Below are 13783 nucleotides of genomic sequence, written 5' to 3' on the forward strand. Positions count from 1 at the left end.
TCAATGGGCAATCTGTGGCGCACGGAGGGCCCTGACCAGGACCCCCCTCTCTCTGGGCTTTATGACCATCCCCCAACCCACCTCGCCAGGGCCTTCCGGACTGGCCCCGGCGACCCTGTCTCACCTATCTGAGGTGTGGAATTCCAGCGCTGGGCTTGGGTCCAAGGCCTCTGCTATACTGGCAGTGGGTACTGTTCCTGGTGTCGCTGCCAATATTGCTGAACTGCCTTCCCTTGATTGGCTGGCAGCTCTTGGAGGCGGGATCCCCATTTTTAAAGGGACGGAGATCCCGGCGCAGGACATTTAACTTTCAAAACGGGGTTCCTCTGGCCGTTTCGCCCCTTTTGCGCCTTTTACAACCACCGGATGTCTCAAAACCCTTTACAGCCAATGAAGTACTTTTTGAAGTGTAGTCATTGTTGTAATGTAGGAAATGTGGCAGCCAGTATGCGCACAGCAAGTTCCCACAAACAGCAATGTGATAATGACCAGATAATCTGTTTTGTGTGATGTTGATTGAGGATAAATATTGGCCAGGTCACCAGGGATAATTCCCTTGTTTGTCTTCATCATAGTGCCATGGCATCTTTTACATACGCCTGAGCAAGAAAATGGGGCCTCCGTTTAGCATCTCATTTGAAAGACAGCAAAGCCAACCGTGCAGCACTCCCTCTCACTACTGCCATGGAATGTTAATCTTGATTTTTGTGCTCAGGTCCTGGAGTGGGACTTGAACCCACAGCTTTATTACTCAGAGCTGAGAGTGCTACCAACAGATCCACAGCTAACAATAGAAGCTGTTCCTCCTGATTTACTCTATCAAAACCATTCATGATTTGGAACACTTCTATCAAATCTCCTCTTAGCCTTCTGTGCTGTAAGGAGAACAATCCCAGCTTCCCCAGGCTCTTCACATTACTGAAATCAACTACATTGTGCAGTTTAGAGTCACATGGAGGCCAGAGTAGATAATGGATGGCAGTTCCCTTTCCTGAAGGACATTAGTGAACCAGTTGGAGGTGTGCCATCGATTGGGTGAGCACAGAAGCAGGCTGGGCTCTGGTCACTAGTTCAACGGAATAATATATTGAGGCTTCCATCTTAATAATGTATCGCATGGGCAAGGTACCAGAGGGATGGGACTGTACCACCCTCCTCGTGGGGGAATCTAGAACTAGGGGGCACAGCTACAGAATAAGGGGTCTCCCTTTTAAGATGGAGATGAGGAGGAATTTCTTCTCTCAGAGGGTCATTAATCTTTGGAATTCTCTTCCCCAGAGAGCAGTAGAGGCTGGGTCATTGAATATATTCAAGGCTGAGTTGCAGATTTTTGATCTACAAAGGAGTCAAGGGTTATGGGGGGCAGGCAGGAAAGTGGAGTTGAGGGCATGACCAGATCAGCCATGATCTTATTGAATGGCGGAGCAGGTTTGAGGGGCTAAATGGCCTACTCCTGCTCCTCATTCTTATTTTCATATGTTGAACTGTATCAGAGAGCTGGAAGTGCACTGGAGGGTTAGAATTGTTACCATAAGAATCAATACATTCAGGAGAAAATGAGAGAAAATTGGAGGAAAGAAATGTTTTCAACATTCAAATGAATGGACTGGGAACTAAATTCAATAGTGACAGGTGAAAATTCAGTTAGGAGCTTTCACAAGAGTACTCAGACTTGCAAACTGAAATGAGGGTTGGGACAGGGAATAAACCTGACAGATGACAACTGAACACTTTCCCCTCAGCATCAGCATACCATATGGTGCAGCCTGTGGTGACAGAATAGTAATGTTCAATGACATTAATGATGTGACGGAGTTTGTCTGGAATGCTGTACCTTTCTCAAAAGCTTTCTGGTAACATAAATAAAATTACATAAAGCGCTAATCTAAGAGAGCATTGACACTGTTCACAATGACTTGTTTTTATAGCGTTTGATCACATCTCTGAGATACATCACAACATGCTCTAAATACAATGCATTACTTACTTTGAGGTGGAGATAACCGTGGCAACTATTTCATGTAAAGACCTCATGAACAAGACAGAAATGAGTAACCAATTAATCCAGTTCTTTTGGTGGGGCTCAGAACACTTGGGATAACTCTCAGAATGCTGTTCAAAAAGGAACAGAAATTTTAAACTTTCACTTGGAAGACATTGGACATGTCCTCCAACAGGCAGCACTCACTGACAATGTAGCACTCCTTGAGTACTGCTCTGGGTTATCAGCTGACAACGTGTACTGAGGTCCTGGCATGGGACTTGAACCTATATAACCTGCTGGCCTCATGAAGTAAGGCTCATTGGCTGGACTGAGCCAATCCAACCCTTATGGATGCAAGTTTCACATAAGGGCATAATGTAGGCAGACACTACCAACTGGATACTTAAATGATAAACCTCTAGAATATTAGGGATAGAGTTTCCACTTTGAGAAGTGTTGTCTCCTCCTTGATTTCTGCTCAAAATCATTTGCATATTGGCGAACACAAAGCCTCTCATGAACTGGTGCAATTGGACAATGCTTTCAAATGCTGAGTTACCTGTTTTTTAATTATTCGTTTTGTGGGATGTGGCTAGGGCAGCATTTATTCCCCTTCCCTAATTGCCCTTGAGAAGGTGGTGGTGAGCTGCCTTGTTGAACCGCTGCAGTCCTGGGGGTATGGGTTCATCAACAATGCTGTTAGGAAGGGAGTTAGGAAATAATTGAAAATAGCTTGAAAAAAAAATGTATGAAAACTATTTTCTAATTAGATTAGGGTACAGTAGTTATTTCCTTAGCTTTCAAAAACAATCAAAACCTTTTAACATGTACCTATTAGTATCGTTACAACCAAAAATTACAGCTTAATTTTTGGAACCTCACCGAAGGCCTGCAAACCAGCGCAATTAGTATAAACCCCCAATGGTGGATGTAAAAGATCCCTAAGTGTCATTTTGAAGAAGAGCAGGGAGTTCTCCCTGGTGTCCTGGCTAATATTTATCCCTTAACCAGCATTGCTGTTTTTGGGAGCTTGATGGGTGCAAATTGGCTGCTGGATTTCCTATATTACAACTGTGACTGTACTTCAAAAATGCTTCATTGGCTACAAAGTATGTTGGACTGACTTGAGGTTATGAAAGTTGCAATATAAGTAAGTGCAAGCTCTTTCTGCTTGTGTTTTGGCAATGCCACCAAAGTAGGCAGCTTACGGTGCAGTCATACTGTAGTCACTGATGTCTTAACAGCAGCTATAGTAACAGTCTGTAGTCAATAGAATTTATAGCACCTCCCTGTGGTTCAGACTCTCAAAAGCCAGAGAGAGCATGGAGTGAAGTATACTTTGCTTCCAGTTGTTAGGTTTGAAATGTTTCCAGAGCACAGGCAGAATGGCCACAGTCTGCCCTGGATAAGTTTACAGGGTCCAAGAGATTCAACTCTGGATGGCATGTATCAAACCCAAACCGTGTAAGACAACAACTACAGGAAAATACTTTGGATGCTGGAAATCTTAAATAAAAACAGAAAACACTGGAAATACTCAACAGGTGGGTCAGCATCTTTGGAGAGGGAAACAAGTTAATGCTTCAGGCCATTGAGCTTTCATCAGAACTGACAAAAGTTGTAACAGGTTTAAAGCAAGTACAGAGACAGGGAAACAGGGAGGGAAGGGAGGAACAAAAGAAAAGGTCATTTGGTACAACAGAACTTGAGTATTTTTGAAAATGTTGTCGAAGCTTTTCGTCTTGCACTCATCAAGACAATCTGAGAGAATACCAATGGAAGGGGAAACAACAACTTTTATACTGTATGAGAAGAGAGTGCTGATTTTTGGCAAGTGAACTGTGATTCGTAGAGGTGTTGCCGTGGAGAATGCACCAGTTTATGGTGACTGACAGTTAACTGCCAAGTTTTGTTTGAAATTTAAACCAGGCAGCTTGACTCTGGTCAAGGCATTGTTCTGAGGAAAGAACCAGCAATTGACTGTCACTTATTTTGTTTAGTTGAAACAGGCGAAATGCTTGTACATGTTCTTTCTGTCTGTGTATTAATATATGTAGCTTCCAGTACATGCCAGTGTGCCACGTTGCGAGCCCAACTGACAATCTTAAATCTCAGTACCACACTGGCATGTCAGCCAAGCTTTTTGCGCTCGAGTCTCTCGAGTAGGACTTGAACCCACAACGTCTGACTCATGCGAGAGCGCTGCTAAAGGAGCCGCGGCTGGCAGCATTGAAAGAGGCCTGGCAGCTTATTTTTTAAATTGAGAAACCTAGATCAAAAGACAAAACAAGGGGTAAATGATTACAAGAGAAGTAAACTGAGATGTTCTGCTATTGTGAGACCAACATGTGAGTTAGAACAGTCTGAAGATTGGGGGTGGAAAGGAATACTGAAGGATTCAGGGCAAGATGGAGTTGCAGGTGGAGACAGTGTGATGTGTATTGTTTTCAATACAGTGAGGATGCAGAAGACAGGAGAGCAAAGTTTAATGCATGAGAGACATTGTGGAGCAGAGAAAATTGATAAAATACTATCCTACTTTCAGGCAGATTTCATTCATTTGTCTTCCCCTAATCAGACATTGGCATCCTTCCAAATATGTACCTGCTCATTGTTCCAAACCATCCTTTGCATTCTGACTGTAAGTCTGTCACAACTGATGTATCACCTGAATGATTTAAGAATTAATTTTGAAATTTTCACAAAACAGAAGTAGATTTCCTCCAATCTTCCTTTGGATTCCTTGTGGAACTGGTCTACATCAGACCAGTGGGAGTCATTCAAAAAGGAAATAGTGAGAGTTCAGGGCCAACATGTTCCCATAAAGGTGAAGAGTAGGACCAACAAGACCCGGGAACCCTGGATGTCAAGGTATATAGAGGATTGGATAAGGAAAAAAAAGGAGGCTTATGGCAGATTCAGAGGGCTGAAAACAGTGGAGGCCCTAGAGGAGTATAGAAAGTGTAGGGGTGGTACTTAAAAGAAGTAATTAAGAGAGCGAAGAGGGGGCATGATAAAACACTGGCGGGCAAGATCCCAGGGCATTTTATAAATATATTAAGGGCAAGAGGAGAACCAGGGAAAGAGTAGAGCCCATTAGGGACCAAAGTGGCAATCTGTGTATGGAGCTGGAGGACGTACGTGAGGTTTTAAATGCTTACTTTTGACTTGTGTTCACTATGGAGAAGAATGACGTAGGTGTAGAGATCAGGGAGGGGGATTGTGATGTACTTGAACAAATTAGCATTGAAAGGGAGGAGGTTTTAGCGAACTTAAAAGTGGATAAATCCACAGGCCCAGATGAGATGTATCCCAGGCTGTTATGTGAGGCAAGGTAGGAGACTGCAGGGGCTCTGACACAAATTTTCGAATCCTCTCTTGCCACAGGAGAAGTTCCAGGGGACTTTTTCCATTAGCGGAGGGGTCAATAACCAGGGGGCATAGATTTAAGGTAAGGAGCAGGAGGTTTAGAGGGGATTTGAGGAAAAGAATTTTCAACCAGATGATGGTTGGAATCTAGAACACACTGCCTGAAGGGGTGGTAGAACTCTCACAACATTCAAGAATTATTTAGATGAGCACTTGAAACGCCATAGCATACAGGGCTACAGGCCAAGTGCTGGAAAAGGGATTAGAATAAGTAGGTGCTTGATGGTCAGCATGGACATGATGGGCCGAGGGCCTGTTTCTGTGCTGTATAACTCTCTGACTCTATGACAACTTGAACCTTGGTATAAAGGAAGAAATATTGGGTGCTTGTCAGAAAGGCACGGTGATAATCAAAGAACAAAGAACAGTACAGCACAGGAACAGGCCATTCGGCCCTCCAAGCCTGCGCCGATCTTGATGCCTGCCTAAACTAACACCTTCTGCACTTCCGGGGCCCATATCTCTCTATTCCCTTCCTCATGGAGGATTTTAATCTATATATAGATTGGAAAAATCAGACGGCAAAGGTAGCCTAGATTAGGAGTTCATGGACTATTTTTGGGATAGGTTCTTAGAACAGCACATTCTGGAGCCAACCAGGTATTGTGTGACCAGATGGGATTAATTAATGTCCTCATTGTGAAGGTGCCCCTAGGCAGCAGCGATCATAATATGATTGAATTTTACATTCAGTTTGAGGAAGAGAAGAGTGGGTCCAAGACTAGTATTTTAAACTTAAATAAGGGCAATCAGCAGGGCATGAAAGCAGAGCTAGCAAAAGTGAACTGGCAAATTAGGTTAAGGGATAGGTCAATAGAGATGCAGTGGCAGACCTTTAAGGGGATATTTCAGAATATACAGAATAGATACATTCCAACGAAAAAGAAAAATTCCAAGGGGAGAACTCCCCATCCGTGGTTAACCTAAAAAAGTTAAAGATTGTATCAAATTTAAAGAAAAAGTGTGTAATTGCGCAAAGATGGGAGGCAGGTCAGAAGATTGGACAGAATATAAAAAACAGCAATGAACGACTAAAAGATTAACGAGGTAAAATTAGAGTACGAGAGAAAGCTGGTGAGAAATATAAAAACAGATACTAAGAGTTTCTATAGATATTTTTTTTAAAAGAGATAACAAAGTGAGCATTGGTCCTATAGAATGTGAATCTGTGTAATCAATAAGGAAAAATAAGGAGAAGGCAGATGAATTGAACAGGTATTTAGTATCGGTCTTAACCATATAGGATACAAGTAACATCTCAGAAATAGCTGTAAATCAGGAAATGGAAGGGAGAGAGGAACTCAAGAAAATTACAATCACCAGGGAAGTGGTACTGAGCAAATTGTTGTGGCTGTGGGCTGATAAGTCCCCGGGTCCTGATGGACTTCATCCTAGGGCCTTAAAAGAAGTAGCGAGTGAGGTAATTGATTTTCCAAAATTCCCTAGATTCGGGGAAGGTTCCATTAGATTGGAAAATAACCAATGTCACTCCTTTATTCAAAAAGGGAGAGAGACAGAAAGCGGAAATTACAGACCAGTTAGCTTAACATCTGTCTTAGGGAAAATATTAGAAGCTATTATTAAAGATGTTATAGCAGGGCACTTAGAAAAATTCAATGTAATCAGGCAGAGTCAACATGGTTTTAACCAATTTATTGGAGTTCTTTGATGGAGTAACGTATGCTGTGGATAAAGGGGAACCAGTGGGTATACTGTACTTAGATTTCCAGAAGGCCTTTGATAAGGTGCCACATCAAAGGTTATTGCAGAAAGTAAAAGCTCATGATGTAGGGGGTAACATTTTGGCATGGATAGAAGATTGGCTAGCTAACAGAAAACAGAGAGCAGTCATAAATGGATCATTTTCTGGTTGGCAAGATGTAACAAGTGGTGTGCCAGAGGGATCACTGCTGGGGCCTCAACTTTTTACAATTTATATAAATGACTTGGATGAAGGGACTGGAGGTATGGTTGCTAAATTTGCTGATGACACAAAGATAAGTAGGAAAGTAAGTTGTGACGAGGACATAAAGAGGCTACAAAGGGATATAGATGGGTTAAGTGAGCAAAGATCTGGCAAATGGAGTATAATGTGGGAAAATGTGAAATTGCCCATTTTGGCAGGAAGAATAAAAAAGAAGCATATTATCTAAATGGTGAGAGATTGCAGAGCTCTGAGATGCAGAGGGATCTGGGTGTCCTAGTGCATGAGTAGCAAAAGGTTAGTATGCAGGTAGAGTAAGTAATTAGGAAAGCTAATAGAATGTTATCATTTATTGCAAGGGAAATTGAATACAAAAGTAGGGAGGTTATGCTTCAGCTATAAAGGGCATTGGTGAGACCACATCTGGAGTATTGTGTACAATATTGGTCTCCTTATTTAAGGAAGGATGTAAATGTTTGGAAGTAGTTCAGAGAAGGTTTACTAGATGAATGCTTGGAATGGGCTGGTTGTCTTATGAGGAAAGATTGGACAGGCTAAACTCGTATCACTGGAGTTTAGAAGAGTAAGAGGTGACTTGATTGAAATATAAGATTCTGAGGGGTCTTGACAGGGTGGATGTGGAAAGGATGTTTCCGCTTGTGGGAGAATCTAGAACTAGGGGTCACTGTCGCCCATTTAAGACGGGGATGAGGAGAAACTTTTTCTCTCAGAGGGTCGTGAGTCTTTAGAACTGTGTCCCTCAAAAGGCGGTGGAAGCAGAGTCTTTGAATATTTTTAAGGCAGAAGTAGATAGATTCTTGATAAGCAAGGGTGTGAAAAGTTATTGGGGGTAGGTGGGAATGTGGAGTTGAGGTTAAAATCAGTCAGCCATGTTCTTATTGAATGGCGGAGCAGGCTTGAGGGGCCGAGTGGCCTACTCCTGCTCCTAATTCGTATGTTCATATCATTTTTTGATGGCATGCCAGTTAGAAACCCTGCTTGTTGGAGGTCTCACTCCATCTGCTATCAGAAGTGAAACTGCTAATGCAGTTGAGCCCACTCTTCTCAGACACACTGTTGCAGTTATGAAACTGCAACTTCCATTCACACACAACCTTTGTACTATCTAACCTGAGATTACTTGATGCTGACACTAATGATGACATTCCTCACCTTGATGACGACAAATTCCACTATCAAGCTGTTTTTATATTTTTAAATATAACTTGAATTATTATCATTTTGTACTTGGCTTCTTAAATATCATCCCAATGTCAGAAGGCCTAGAATCCAAAGCCCATGCCATTGAAAACAGGTGCCTTGCACCAGAACACGCCCACAAAGTGCATCTTGGCAACACTAGTTGTGCTACAGGGAGGGGTTTCCATCTCCCTGCACACTCAACACATGGCAGGATTGGTGAGTGAGGCCTGGATGATGAACCAAAGTTCTGATTTGTTTTTTTTTTGATGATTCATTGAAAAGCTTCATCCTTAGAACCCAAGTATTATAAGAACAAGAGGTAAGTGGGGAAATTGGAGTCCTCTTTTAAAAAAAAATTGATCATTCCCCATATTATATTGTTAACATTTTCAATCAACCTAATGAAAAGCATGTCTGCCAATTCTGAAAATGGATTGGTGGCAACTTGTTCTCATCGAGTGAGTACCAAGATATTTTGTCAGCTCCGTGAGTCATAATATATCATGGAGGGCTTTAACAGGAGTTTGGCATGGTTTGCACCTCTAATATGGTTTGCACCTCTATTTGCCTTGCATTAATGGGGTTTTCATTGTGCCTGTTCTTGCGAGAAGTTTTGTAGTTGACTGTTTCAAAATGTTTTGTGTTCTTTATTTATAGCTTCATATTTTTTCAATTAAAAGCAACCAACTCTTGTTCCAGGGAGCCTCCAAATCAGGTACAAGCTGGATCATGACAAAGACATTGATATCTTCAACATTGATGGCAGAAAGCTGGCAAATGGACAACTCCACAGTGTGAAGATTGATCGGGAAGGGAGAGATATCTATGTTCAGGTAATGCTCTCACATATTCAACAAGGAAGATAAAAGATATTACGACCAGGTGAGAAAGTTGTCTAGGGGTCCCTTTCAGCCTTTACCTCAAGTTATTGTAACAGGGTTTGATTTTTAAACACAGCGTGTTTTGAGCTCCCCCCTTTGGTGATTCCTTGTTCAACGCTTTCCAATTATAAGGCAAAGAAATGAGACAAACAGGCCTTCTTAGGTTTAAAGAAGAAAAGTGAAATTTATTAAAACTTAAACTTAAACTCTCTCCCCACGCTAGCATGCATACGTGATACGCACATGCAAATAGAGACAGAAAAGAGCAGAAGAAAAATAAAGTGGAGAGGTTTGAGGCAATCTCTGAAAGGGGTTTGTTACTGTGCTTCAAGCTTACTGTAGTGTCCTTGTTTGTAAGTAGATCTTGCTTCTCGTTGGTGCCCAGTATTCTTCTTAAATCTTGTTCACTGTCGGAGACTTTTTCTCTTGGGGTTCATGTGTCTTCAGTGGGTCTTGGAGTTCTGTGAGAAAGAGATGGAAGTAGACAGGAGAGGCTGTGGCGAGCCAGCCACAAGAGGTCTTTTCAGTCCAGGAGCAAACAGCTTACTCTGTTCAAATTCTCTGTGGCAAGTTCAGAAAAAAACCCTGCAACAGTCAGTTTGTGATGTGACTAAGCTGGTCTGATCACATCTGTTTGTTTATTCGGCCATCTTAGCAGTCAATGGAATGCTAGCTCCTCCACCTTCAACGTCTGGTAATCAAAAGTCCATTGTGGATTGAATGTATCAGAGAATGGTCTTTTGTCCCTTTTAAGCACTGTCTGTAAATATGCAAATGTCTTTCCAGTCAAGGGTCTGGTGTTGCGTTCTTTTAAAAAGCAAGTTCTTTCTTTACGCCGAATAACAATTTAAAAATCAATGTTCATGTGGCAAAATTAATGTGCCTCATTCTTGGCAGGTGGGGGCCTGCATGACAAAGTGCAAACACAAAGATGATTTTTCGTTGAAATTGAGAAAGTAAGTTGTAGGTTAAGAATAGTGAAAGGCACCGTAGAAATTTAAAAAGGGGGGGAACCATAAGTAAGGCAATAACAAGCTGTAGACTAGAATTGAGGGAAGATGAAAGAAAATAATGAGTCCTGTTATTTGAGTCCTCAAAGAATGAGTTTGAGACAAGGCAATGAGTCTGCATTTCAACATAGTGAGAGTGTGTGGATAAGGAAGGGCATAGTTGGTGCTTGGGACAGATAAGAGAATGTTCAAAGGATCCATACTGCAGCAGTCAGTCTGAAGGAAGGGACCAGCAAAGCTGTAAACAGTAAGACAGAGACAGATAGGATATGAAAGGTGAACAATCTATCAAATGAATGCTGATGTTTGTATCCTATTCAAGAATATCAATAGTTTTCAAGGAACCTCACCAGGTATGGGAGCAGTATTGAAGGCTTGAATGTACAAATGTCTCTTTTGTTACCTCTAGATTTGACAAGTCCAAAATACTCCTAGCTGGCCTCTCAATTCTACCCTGTAAACTTAAGGTCATCCAAAACTCTGTTGCCCATGTCCTTACTCGCACCAAGTCCTGTTCACCTATTACCTCTTTGCTTGTTGACCTACTTTGGCTCCTGGTCAAGCAAAAGCTCAAATTTTTAAAAACAAAATCTCATCCTTGTTTACAAATCCATCTATGGCTTTGCCCTTCTCTATCTCCTTCGGCCCCACAAACCTTTCAGACATCTAATTCTGGCGTCTTGAGCATCTCCGATTTTAATTGTTCGACTATTGTTGGCCGTGCCTTCAGCTGCCTTGGCCTTGAGCTCTGGAATTCCCTCCATCAAACTGTCCACCTGTCTACCCCTTTCTTCCTTGAAGACGCTTCTTCAAACCTACCTTCTTGACCAAGCAGTTGGCCCTAATGTGGTGCTATGTGACTTGGTGTCTAATTCTGCATTATAAAGTTTCTGTGAAGCGCCTTGGGATGCTTTATTATGTTAAAGATGCTAAATAAGCATATAAGTTGTTGTTGCTATAGGCTTTAAAGGTAAGTATAGATAGAGCCAGTAAGGAGACTGGAAGCTCATTGAAGAAAGCATTAGCAATGATCACTTGCAAAAGCTGGCTTCGATGAACAGTATTTTAAGTGGTGGCAAGTTGCTTGAATCTCATGTCTGGTTAAAATGAACCCTTTTGTCACTGATGGCAAGGCTTGAGTCCTGTAACCCTCCGTGTGTATGAAGCCCTTCTTGAGTCACAGCATATTAATGCTCCAGCACGCTGTGCTACCTCTGAACCGTCCATATTTAACATATACCCGTTTAGAATTGAAATATTTTCCAACACAATGGCACAGAATTTTCTGCCAAAATAGTGACGAATTTAATGGTGCTTTGAAGATATTAATGCGTAAATCGTCCAGTAACCTGTGGCGAGAAAGAACTTACTCATGGATTGAGAATCCCATTTCACCACTAACTTCATGAAAATGGCAGCTCGCCCCAACCATCCTGTGAGTATCAGGAAATTGCAGCATTTGCCATTAATTGCCCATCACTGCTGAAAGTTACATTTTGAGCTTGACAACAGAAATATGTTTTCAAAGAGATTGACATTCCTGTGACACCATTCAACCGCCCTGGCCCAACAACTGACCAATTTAAACTATGGATATTCATTCCTTCAGGTAGTAAGTTGTTAGAGATTTTGAACATTTTAAATTTTAACTTCAATGCTTTTTCTTACTTTTCCTTTTGGCTCTTTCTCTCTGTCACATCTTCCTATGTAAATGCAGACATAGAGGAACCTCATCAGAGTTGCTAACAGAATTTACAGGAACCTTCAAAAACAAAGAAATACCTCTAGGGGGCACAGAAACCTTGAGGGTGATGCCTCACCTAGTCAAAGTGCCACAGGGGAGTGCAGTAGAGTCTGCACAAATACCTGCAGGCAGGAGTGTCCCAGAGGACAAAGGGGAAATTAGCAAAGAATCCAGTCATGGAAATGGCAAACTGAAGAAACGGCATGTTTAATGGGATGCCAATTAAAACAACACTGGCACCAACAAAAGACAGGCTATAATAAGTTTTAGGATTTATGAATGAATGGGATTGAATGAGAGAAATGCATTTTTTTTTGTATCTTATATTTTCTCTTGCCCCTTTAATGAAATGCGCTTGTTTCAAATCGCATTTCATTCCATTGGGTGTGGAGGTGTCATGCAGGCCCCCACCTGCCAAGAATGAGGCACATTGGTTTTGTCATGAACATTGATTTTTTAGCTGTTGCTGGAGAGAGGAAATGACTTTTAACCAGGTCAGCCTTGGCTGGAAAAAAACATTTACATACTAACAGACATCAAAGGTGAGGAAGTGCATTCCAGGGCCTGCTAAGGCGGATACAATCCACAAGTCCCAGGACTTGTTAGACCAGTTGGTCACATGACTAACTGGCTGTTCCAGGATTTTCTTTTGAACTAGCCACAGAGAGTTTGAACTGAGAAAGACTGTTTGCTCCTGCACTGAGAAGACCTCTCCTGTCTGCTCCCATCTCTTTCTCACAAGCCGTTGAATCCACTGAGGACACATGAACCCCAAGAGAGAAAAGTCTCCTACATCGAACAAGGTTTAAGAAGAATACTGGGCCCCAATGAAAAGCAAGACCTACCTACAATCAAGGACCCTACAGTGCCTCAAGTTTTTCCACTTTATTTTCCTTCTGCTCTTTTCTGTCTCTATTTGCGTGTGTGTATCGCGTCTGAATACTAGCGTGGGTGCGTTGTGTATCCGTAAGCGTCAACCAAATTGGAGTTTAAGTTCAAGTTTAATAAATTTCAACTTTTCTTCTTTAAACCTAAGAAAACCTGTTTCTGCTGGTTTCTTTGCCTTGTAATTGGAAAGCAGTGAACAAGGATTCACCAAGGGGGAGCTAAAAACATGGTGTGTTTAAAATTAAACCCTGTTACAGCAAGACCAGGCGAAGGCTGAGAGGGAACCCTAGATACCTTTCTCACCTGGTCGGAACAATAACATGACAACATTCCTAAAAATAACACCTGCCTGCGCAGAAAAGTCAGGATGTAGTTCCATTGGGGAGGTGGTGGCGTAGTGGTATTATCACTGGACTAGTAACCCAGAGACCCAGGGTATTGATCTGGAGACATGGGTTCGAATCCTACCACAGCAGAAGGTGGAATTTGAATTTAATTAATACATCTTGAATTAAAAGCTAGTCTAATGATGGCCATGAAACCATTGTCGATTGTTGTAAAAGCCCATCTCATTTACTAATGTCCTTTAGGGAAGGAAATCTGCTGTCCTTACCTGGTCTGGCCTACATGTGACTCCAGACCCACAGCAATGTGGTTAACTCTTACATGCCTTCTGAAATGACCTAGCAAGCCACTCAGTTGTACATAACCTCTACGAAG

At 41.9% G+C, this 13783-nt stretch overlaps 1 protein-coding gene across 1 annotated transcript in view; it reads left to right on the forward strand.

The window, feature by feature from the left end:
* Window positions 1-13783, forward strand: part of LOC137371880 (contactin-associated protein-like 5) — a 558385-nt gene that overhangs the window by 437973 nt on the left and 106629 nt on the right. The window contains exon 17 of the mRNA XM_068034861.1: window positions 9240-9373. Coding sequence (XP_067890962.1) covers window positions 9240-9373 — 134 coding nt within the window. The remainder of the gene's footprint in view (window positions 1-9239; window positions 9374-13783) is intronic.

The sequence above is a fragment of the Heterodontus francisci genome, chromosome 7 (assembly GCF_036365525.1).
Source record: "Heterodontus francisci isolate sHetFra1 chromosome 7, sHetFra1.hap1, whole genome shotgun sequence".
NCBI lineage: Eukaryota > Metazoa > Chordata > Chondrichthyes > Heterodontiformes > Heterodontidae > Heterodontus > Heterodontus francisci.